Raw genomic sequence first — 10,956 nt, 5'->3', positions numbered from 1 at the left:
CAGTGTCGCCCAGAGTGCCCCCGATGGAAAGTTTTCTTGAAATCAATAAAGACTTGGAAAAAATTATTTTGTTGGATATATTTTTCACTGAATATTCTAAGGTGTAGGATTTGTTCTGTTGTGCTGCGATGGTTTTTCCCGTTTATAAGTCGATTTAATATAACTTTTAACAGTGCTTTGATGTGATGGCTTATGAGGCTGATGGTGCGATAGTTTTGACTGAGTTGTAAATTGCCTTTCTTTGAAAGGGTGATGATGAGTGATTGGGTCCAGTGTTTGGGTCATTCTGCTGACTGCCAGATCTTGTTGTTGATATAAGCTTGGTAAAAAAAAAATGTCTACAAAGTACCAGTAACACAGTCAAGTTTCATCCATTAAAACCTTTCTGCAAAACAGTCTAACAGAACTTATCTTACCCAGTGATGCCTGGCAGTATACAACTATTCAGAAAAGTGACATCACAAACAATCACACAACACTTTTATTTTCTAAATAACAACAACAAGGAAAAGTTTGTAATTTTTCATCTTCTTTTCTTTTTCAAGAAATCTCATATAACACATTGCCAGTTACACTTTCAAACTAACATGAAAATAATTGCATGTACATCATCTAGGAAGAGGAGAAGAAATTCAAAGATACAGGAATGGATGTAATGCTACAGTTTACTATCTAAACATCAAGCCAACACAATGGAATCTCTGCGCTGCTTAATCAAATCATCACATTTATCCTCACATTTGGGCTACACTCTCACACATTACAAAACAACATGAACTTCTGTGTACACCGAGCTATATATATATATATATAAATAGGATAAATATCACATTAAAATGATCAAGGGGAATTACTCTAACTACGCTCTAGAAACATCTGACAAAAAATTAACTACCCTTGGAATTTCTCAGTGAATCCAGCCTTCAATACATCCAAGTTTTAAAAAGAAAGTCACCAAGTCAACTTTCATTATCATTCTAACCTACAGTACACAAACTTTACACAAAAAATGTTTATGTTTTTTTCAATGCATGTCTTACTAACTTGAACAGTTTAGTAGTTTAGCAATAACATAAGAAAGAAAATCTAGTCTTAAAATTTAATCAAATTTCTTTATACCCATTTTTTTAAAATATTTCTATCCATCCATTCAGTTTTTGGATTCATCCCTCAGGCAGCAAATCTGATTTCAAAGTCAATAACTCTTTTGTTTTATTGTTGTCCCACCGTATAGGAAAACTTTTCTTGAGACCTTTCAGACCAATATTACCTTTTTTTTTTTGTTTTAGATTAGCTCCAACTAGCTGCTTTGACTGTACAGGTTTCAGATGTTCCTTCAGAGTTGAAAATAATCTATTTCCTTGTCCAAACCTCCTGCAGGATGACATGGGGTGGCAGCGAGCAGGGTATGGGCCCGGAACCAGTGAGAGAACAACAGTTCAACACACATACCACACAAACAGGCAACCAAATATAGATATCCCTAAGGTCAAGTATGCTTTACCAGACTATATATTTGATATTTATAAAGTGTCTGTCATGCTATGCTTAAGTTGATTGACAAGATGACTTTGAAAATCAACTGTTACACACACACATGCTGAAAACTGCAACATCAAGCTGAACTTGACTTCCCTTTTTAATTTTGAGCAAAGAAAAAAATCTATTATATTGTGATTACTCAAAAAAAAAATTCAGTCAAAAATTTGGTCCCATACAAAATGTTAAATCAATGAGAAGCTTCCCATAACAATTTATATTTTTTAATGGACACAAGGTCATTTTAATATATATAGTGTATTGTAAAACTATACAGAGGTTTAAGTCTACAATATAGACACAATGAAATCTGTGGCAACCAGAGTTACCAGTACAAATATCACAAATGTGTAAAAAAAAATAATTTTTTACAATGTTTCTAGTTTCTTTTATTAAAATAGAAATAATAATAATAAATTTTATAATAGAATATACACCAACATTTATTTTAAGTCTAAATTAAATTCAAAAGATGTAAAGCTTAAAAAAAAACTTCCAACATTTTTAGTCAGTTTTAAAGTCTATAAATACAATACAAGATGTTTCTATTAAGATTAGATAATAGAAAGGGTATACTATTCAAATGGTGTACATTGCTATTCAATACACCAAAAAAAAAATTACACATATGCATTCTATCTTATGGAACTCTAGCTATTTCTTGTATGTGAAATCAGAAACTCTAGATTATTTTTTTGATACTCAGTGAATACAATGAAAAATTTAATGTCCATACTCTTATATACAAAGTTTAATGAAACATTAGAGTTATACATGACCTAGTCGAGGAATGATCAGTGGCTATGCAACGAGACCAAGAATGAACACTTGATCTGAAAGGTGTTTCTTTTATTTTCTCCTCATCAAAGTTATTTAGGTTCGTTTTGGAGCTGATCCTCCCAGGGCAGGTTGGTTGACGTCTACTGTCTTACCAATATATTCCCTACAAGAAAAACACACATATTAATCATCTAAAGTCTTTTTTTTTTTTCGTTTTTCATTAAGCCTATGTAAAGAAAAATTATGCACTTATAATTTAACATGTTAAAAATAAAAGAATTATTACTATTATTTTTTGCAATAACAAAATTACTTCAGCATTATGTTTTATTTAAACTATTCTAGCTTGATTTGTTTAAAGAAAAAAAAAATCTTTCATTTACAATTTTTTTTTCTTTATTGCAAAAAGTCAAAGATTGGTAATAATATTTAATGGGTTGTAAAAAAAAAAAGTTATTTACAAGTTGTACAATTGAAATGAAATTATAGCTAACCAATGAGATGAGATGAACTAAGCAATGAGATGAACTAAGCAATGAAATGAAATGAACTAACCAGTTGTGCACCATGAGTTTTTGTACTGCAATGAGAGCTTCATATTTGACATTAGGGTCTGTGTGCAGCATGTACTGCATAACCAGCTGCTTGCCACCCAACTGTTCCACAATGCTGAGACAAAAGGTTAAGAAGTCTTTGATAAAAACAATAGGTCGCTTCAAATACAGAACTTCTGATCAGTGTGACTTTGTCATATAAATATCTTTTGTCTTTTTCAACTTACAGCAGAGTGTGTGTCAAAATTATATTAACTAAACTAGTTGACCATATAATTAGTTGGATAGTAACCAAATGAAAATGTGATGAGGATACAGACTGAAAAGGTGACTTGAAAGATACAACAACTCAAGTAGGTATTCTAGTAACCCATATTTTGTAATAGTTGACATAAGTAATTGTGATCTATTCATGGAGAGGAATAAGAGATAGCTCAGTCAAGTGTTTAAACATGCCAACCTCGAAGTCTCTGGCCTGGCTGATGGTAGAGACAATAGAATGTTTCTTCAAGACTTGAGGACTTCAGTTACTAATATCACCAGGCTTTTAATCCTGAACAAGGCTTCTCTGCCTTATAGTGGTGCTCAGGTGGAAACTGTCATAAGGAGAATAATTGGGCTAATAGGGAAGCAAAAGAGAACCCCATCTTAGGTGCCAAATGGAGCCAAGCCTATTGCACTGATGGAATGGAATTTACGTCTGCTAGGATTTCCCCAGACAGAACAAATTGTTGAAGCAGGGAAGCTTCCAATGGGTTAAACTCAACTCTCAAGACAATTACAGATTGTTACCAGGCATCAGGAGGAAAAATTAGAAGTAATTGACCATTGTGCTGACCACATAAAAGCATCTTAAATACTTGACTAAGTGCTTGACCTTCATTATTATTGACAAGCATCTTACATTTTATTGTTGAGGAAAGTTAATAATAATAATAATAATAATAATAAAAATAAATAGTCAAGTTCAAACATATTCTTTTTTTTTGTCTGTGTATTCTACTTAGCTGTTCTGGTGATTTTTAAACGAGTCTTGTCCCATAATATTCCCCACATTTAATGCACATATTGGTTCTGTAAGGTTGTTATTGCCAGATGTTGTGATGGATATAAACACTGTACTAACTATAAAATACTTCCAATGGCATGCATCTCTGACAACGAGTCCAACTAAGGGCCTTCATGTACGACTCCGATATTTGGTCTGTTGGACACATCAGCTGAGTGAAAAGGGGGGGTAACTGCTATGTAGGCAACATCTTTACAACCAAAACTAATTCCCAGACTTTCATCTCATTAACCATTGAGATGATCTAGTCACTTTAGGACTGAAGGAGGCCATATACATGTAATGCATACATTTCTAAAATTGATAGACCAGTCTTACCGTTTTCCCCTGGGATAGTACCTGACATATTCCCCTATGTCATGGGCAGCCACAGACAACACCAGAGGATCTTTGCTAGTGTCCAGCAATCTAATTAGCATCCTGTGCATGGGAATAAACTCCAGTTAATACTCAAAGTTTTATCACAATATTCTCTTCAAAGTTCACTATATCAAATTTGCATCCTTTGTAATTTTATTTTATTTTATTTGGAATAATGTAATAAGCATATAGTATGTCAAATGACATATAAATCAATATCATCATTATTACACATTTAGAAGGGTGGAAAATGGCTAAGGGAAGTTGTTACAAATGGTGTTTATCTGAATATTTATTATCGAAAAAAAAAAAAGCTATGAGGAGAAAAGGAAACTGCTGTGTGGACAACAACATTTAGACCTGTGCTTAATTAAACTCTCTGTATGAAGCCCAAGGGCTGATTTTCTATTTTAAAATATAGAAATTGAAAACATTCTAAAAAAATTTCATTTTGTTTTATTTAATTATAATTTTTCATTTTAAAACTATAATAGTAGGATATTGATCTGATTATTTATTGCTGGTATTTGTCTTATCATTCCATAAGTATTGCATTTAATTCCAAAGAAACACTTAGAATCCAATACTTACTTCAGCAATTCATAGTTGTTCTCATTGAGGTGGGCAGCATTTTCATGCCAGAAGCGGTCAGATCTGTGAACTGGGCTCCACTCCAGCCGACCAGACTTCACTTCAGTAATGTACTCATCCAAAGAGCTTATATATACAGAAAAAAGTTGATAGAGTCAAGAAACAGAAATACAATAAACAAGAAAAGAATGTCTTCATGATTTAAGACACAAGTTTATAAACGGAGTTTTCAAGAAGGAAGGAAATAAAATGATTTGACATAAAAAAAAAAAAAAAAAACACTTTTATTTAGCCTTTTCAACCTGTCAGCCAGATTTATCCATCTGCCAATAAAAAAGCCATGTCCCTGCCATCTCTTTCTGTCAGTCTCATACACCTTACCTAAGTCTGATTGTCCAGAGGAGTTCAGAGAAATAGTGATTATGGTAAGGGCACTGAGGGCCCAAAGAGTTAATGAACTGAATATATTTCAATCTAAATCATTCTCACTGGGTGTGCCCCTGAGCTTACCTTAAATTTCTAATGGACTCATTCAACTTTTCACTTAGATACTTCAAGTCTGCCACAATATCTTCATCCTGATGGGTACGATTTTCTAGCAGCTCAATGTGCTTCAGAACCTAGCAGACATAAAATCAAGATTTGTCATAAAAACATTTTGTAAGATGCCTTGAGGTTATCTTTGTATACGTGTAATGGCCAATGAAGTCAGCCTAATTAGTGCTATACAAATTAAAATAATGTTCAACATTACAGTTTATTTTATTTGACAGAACACCAAGCTTGTCAATATCAGGGTGTCTGCGGGATACATTTTAAGGTAAAAAAAAGGGATTGCATATAGGAACAGTAAATATAAAATATATAAACAGAGTGGTTCCAAAGTAGATGGATAGTATTAAAAATATTAATACAATAAACTTTTTCTTATTTAATTAGTCACTGTTTGATGTCTTTTTAAAAGCTGTATAACTATTCAAAATAACTGTCCACCTGAGATGTTACAAATATAATTGATAAACTACTGTAATGACATTGCGTAAAGTTTAATGTCATTAAGATCACCCACCTTACACTGAACCATAGAGAGGGCGTGCTCCTGGCGAATGCTTTCATCTTCAACATTCTCAATCAAGTTCTGAAAACAAATATTTACTCATTAACAAAATTTAATCTATTTCGTACAATTCCTCTATTCAGCTTGAAAATTCATGGGAGCTGGAACCCGGACACGGATCTCGAAAATTTTTCTAACTATTTTCCTAGAAATCTGACAGTTGATGTATATCTCTGGGAAAAGAATTACTAGCTAATTGGCCACACTGAAAATACTAGTGTGAATGTTTATAAATTTTTGAAATATTATATTTGGTATCAACAGTCTTTATCTTGAACAGATACGACCATGGGTTTTTCCACATGTAGGCCCTATTCATTAAAGATTTTAGTAAATAAACAGACATTGAAAAACATTTTGCAAACCATTAGAATTTTATATATAAATATACACTGAGTGGATATTTATACATTCGCTTAACCATGATTTTTTCGTGGGGAATTGGGGCGTGGTAAAATTGTTACATTTTTTTTTAATCTATCATTCATTCGTTATTAAGAGTACAATTATCTCTCTTACAAAAAGTCATCACATTCTTAAAGGAGGAATTGTCTTTTTTTATATTACTTGTTTTAAACGTAAATAACAGAGAGGCAAGTCTAGGCAGGAGATCCCATCCAGCTACACATGGCTACACGACATCAACACCAGATCTTAAAAAATTTATTATTTATTGTGTTAGAATCACATGACCTAACTTAAACTTAGAACCATACAATCTGGTGACTTAGCACTACTTATCTTGAGGATGTTCAAGACTTGATGGAAAGCTTTAATTACAGTGATCTAAATAAGAGGCGATATCAAATTATGCTTAATAAGCCTCTTTTGTGTTATATCCTTACTTATAACTTACTCTGAATGTGGCCAAAACAATGCGAGTGACTTTCTCTTTCACTGCATCACTGAGGACATCAGCTAGCGTGGGAATAATATTGCCTCTGGAAATAGAGTAATGCCAAAAGATAAACAAATAATAACAAATAATAATCAACATTAATTGCAACTTGGACTGAAAAAAAAAATAAAGTGTATTTTTATTTGTAATATTAGTTCACGATTTATGGGAACATGAGCATTTATCTTATGAATAATGCAAAGTATTTCTTGATGAAAGAAAATTAAACAGCAAGAAATTGAAATGGTATGCCTTGCCACTATCAGTTATTACAATAAAAACTTTGCATATTTTTCAGTGCCAGTACAATAAATATATTAGCAGAGCCTTCATCTAAATTAGATTTTTTTACAAAATATTAACTCCATGATTTGATTTATTAATGAAAATGTTGAGGTTTCCGATGTTCAGGACAAAAAAATGTACATACATAATTATACCAATATTTACACACTTACCTGTTCATTTTTTCTGCAAGTGAAGGATTGTGGGACAGACACCAGAGACAGAAGACAAGCTGATAGTGAACCTGGAAACTTGGATTGCTGGCTAACACTTGAACTATGCTGTGAATGAGATTTGGGCTTTTTGACTTTTTTATTGTATGATTTTGTTAAAAGATAACTATATTGTGAATATGCAAAATAAAATTAAAATTGTTTTGAATACATTAAAGATTTAAATACAAAGTTTATGCATACAAAAAGTGATATATTTGATGATTATGAAAAAAAAAAAGGAGTGCAAAAAAATGCAGGAAATAGGAAGCAGGAAAAAAATGTTCTGTAAGTGTGTGTTTTTAGAGATAAAGGTAGATTAAATGTGTGTTAGTGAGCACTCAGTGTTCAGGCAGTGATAGCAATTTATTTCCTAACTATAGTAAGTAGTACACTACTAAACATTCTTTATGTATAATCTGTCATAAAGATGGATAATTATAATCAAAAATATGTTTAATAAAATTTTAGAAGACAACCTTGATTTTTAAATATCCAACTTTCAACGTAATTGTAATAATATGCATATTTTATTATGACACAGTGCCAGGACTTAACAAGCATTTTAGAGATTTCAACTTCATCAGGTTTGATTGTATGTAGTAACAGTAATTTAAAAAAGGGGGTATTAAAATGGAAATTTTGTGGGAGATTTTTTAAGTGGTTTGTATTAATAACTGAAAAAAAAAAAAGACATTGAAATAAAATAGAAATCGTCAACTCACGCTGAAATTCCATCCACTTCCACAAAGACAATTCTGTAATTGTTTATTCTCAGCATCATTTGTAAACAGCGTCCGGCAGATAACAGGTACTCATTGTTCTGGAATGCAAGCATAAAGCATTTGAAAGTTATGCAAAGATATCATAAGTTTATATGTCTGTAAAATCAAGAATAGATTCACTATATCTGAGTATCCCACCATCCAAACGTACTGGCAGTTTGATTTGTTCTTTCAACCAAACCAGGTAACTCTGAAGATGCTTGCGCTCCATCTGATCCTTGGACCAGCAAGCTATTTTGGCAATGATTCTGCTAGCCTAAAATAATGAAAAAAAAAAAAGATTTAAGACCACACTATATTTTACCAAATAATAAGAATGCCAATTTTCAATTTGAAAAAAAAAAAAAAAATATTTGGGGTTCAAAAAGTTACAAAATGTGAAATAAAGAAATGTTCAGCCGGAAGAAAAATACAAACTAGGGAGTAATTAACTAGAAAATCTAAAAACAATGTTTTTATTTTGATATTCATAGAGAAGTTTATTTACCACTTTCAAACTGACACAACAAATTTAAAGAGTGCATGTTAATAAAAAAAACAATCATAATAATTAAATCCCAAACCTGATAGACAATGAATTTATCATCCCTGTCAAGTAAGTGAAAGAATGGTTGCCAGACATTCTCCTTGTTTCTGCGAGCAAAATCTTTAAAAATTTCAACCCTGGACTTGTCAGCCTGAAAAGTTACATAAAATGAAGTCAAATACACAGGTCAATGTCACATAATGTTGTTGGATGCAAGTGTTAAATATTTCCTAATGTGCCTCAATTCAAGACTCTGACTTACCTGCAACACATCATCAAGCATAGTCAAGACATACTGCAAGGTCTGGTCACGGGATATGCCTTCCATTAGCATGCGAAACACTGTTACAAACTGAAACAATGTGTAACAAATATATATTGCTTTTTCACTGGATACCTTTCTGGGTTAAAATAAAATTGGAACAAAAACATTTTCATTGCTTTGTGACATTGAGGATAAGAAATAGAAATGATGATACATCTGATAATAACTTGTGAGCCACTAGGAATTTTTACTCAAGGTTTGGATTTTTTGGTGCTTGTCCAGTTCTGATGGGTATTGATGTTTGTTGGTATGACTAAAACTCTTAGTTTTTGTGTTCACTAAGAAAATCTTGAGAACCCTTGAGAGCATAAATGAACTCTAACCTTTAAGGGTATAAACTCTAAGTCTCTGAAGACAAATTTATTTAATAAGCTACAAAAAAAAAAAAAAAAAAAAAGGTATTGTCAATATTAATTTGTAAAATTTACCTGGGTGGGGTTGTTCTGTAACATGAGAGTCTTCTCTTCTGGCTTGGCAATATCAAACTTTGATATGAATTCATACACTTCGCTAGATATCATCTGTCCTCTTAAGAGAGTAAATTAGAGAAACAACATGAAATACTATTCATTTTCTATAAGCTTATTGAACTCTGTTATTTTTTTATTTCAAACTTTGATTCTTGGTCTATTTATGTATTTTCAATGAATTTTTTAACCACTGTCAAAATCAAGTTTAATATAAGCTATGATAGATTTATTCCACGTTGATTGGTTGACAATGGACACAACTGAAAATTAAAAGGTTGTGGTCTAAAGGGGACAGGAGAGACTATACAAATTCTGTCTATAAATGTATCGTCAAACAAACTAATCATAACGTTTACCAAGAAGAAAGATGTGTTTAAAAAAAACATCCTTACTGTAAATAGCTCTTCCAGTTAACATTATTCTTGCGAACAACCTCTGCATGCTCTTGAAGCTTTGATGTTGGAATTTGGCCAGCTGTAAATAGGAATTATTATGTTACGTCTTTAACTTTAAATATTATAGTTTACTTTACGGGAAGATAATTGTTACAAAATGGAAAATGCAACCAAATTTTACCTTATATATATATTATTGCAAAATGGTGTAGGTATATGTATGAAAAAAAGAGTAAATTGTTGTTTTTTTTTTAAATTTCAGGAAGAGCAAGACTCCAACTAAAAGCCCACAAAATTACCATAATATATGAGTATTTAATGCCTTATGGTGCAACACCTTGAGTTCTTTATAAATTTAAACATGTTCTTGTTATTTTTTTTCTTATTAATGAACAAATATCTGACATAAACACTGATAGTTTTTCTCATTTGTAGGTTTCATGACATTTGTGTCATTTTCATGATTTTGAAATGACTTAATGAAGTAAATGGGTAACAAATAAACTGTTACTGTATTTTAGATTACTAGATTAGTCACTTGTGTAATAGTAATGTCCTCTTAGTCTTACTCTTAGGCCTAGCCTAGGCTTAGGTCTGATACACAAATCTCAATAATAGTCACATTCATAGACATACCATAGTCTGTCGTCATAATCATACTAGACTAGTCATAGACAATGTGACATTATTCATCACATAACTTATAAAATAATCATTCAAATCATTTAATTCATTGTCATAGTACTCATAGTCATAGACTCGGTGTCACTGTGAGTGTGACTGTAACTCTGGTCTGTCACACTCACAGTGTGTTAGTGGTCACAGTTCGTCCTTGTGCTAAAAACTTTAGGAAACAAAATAATTAGATATAAATTATTTACCACTGCTTAGTCTTTCCAAATCTTCTATAAAGTGGCTGGATTCGCCTGCCATAATGAAATATTTAAATTAAAAGATTAAGTCAAACAAGTATCAGAATTATTTATGTAAACAGTATACTATATAGAGAAAACGAAATGATTGAGAGTGACTTCCCTTAAAATCATATGA

General features: G+C 31.7%; 1 protein-coding gene across 1 annotated transcript; it reads right to left on the bottom strand.

Annotated features, from left to right (window-relative positions):
* Nucleotides 1-511: 511 nt before the first annotated feature.
* Nucleotides 512-10,956, bottom strand: LOC106051097 (V-type proton ATPase subunit H-like). The gene is made up of 15 exons (XM_056015739.1): nt 10,788-10,956; nt 9,904-9,985; nt 9,470-9,569; nt 8,979-9,068; nt 8,754-8,867; nt 8,342-8,446; nt 8,131-8,228; nt 7,367-7,474; nt 6,867-6,951; nt 5,963-6,031; nt 5,404-5,513; nt 4,894-5,019; nt 4,261-4,362; nt 2,875-2,988; nt 512-2,482 (listed from the first exon to the last, which is right to left on the bottom strand). The coding sequence occupies exons 1-15, from the start codon at nt 10,837-10,839 to the stop codon at nt 2,413-2,415; spliced, it is 1,425 nt and encodes a 474-aa protein (XP_055871714.1). The 5' UTR covers nt 10,840-10,956; the 3' UTR covers nt 512-2,412.

The sequence above is a fragment of the Biomphalaria glabrata genome, chromosome 17 (assembly GCF_947242115.1).
Source record: "Biomphalaria glabrata chromosome 17, xgBioGlab47.1, whole genome shotgun sequence".
Lineage (NCBI taxonomy): Eukaryota > Metazoa > Mollusca > Gastropoda > Planorbidae > Biomphalaria > Biomphalaria glabrata.
This window is presented reverse-complemented; position numbering and strand designations above follow the sequence as displayed.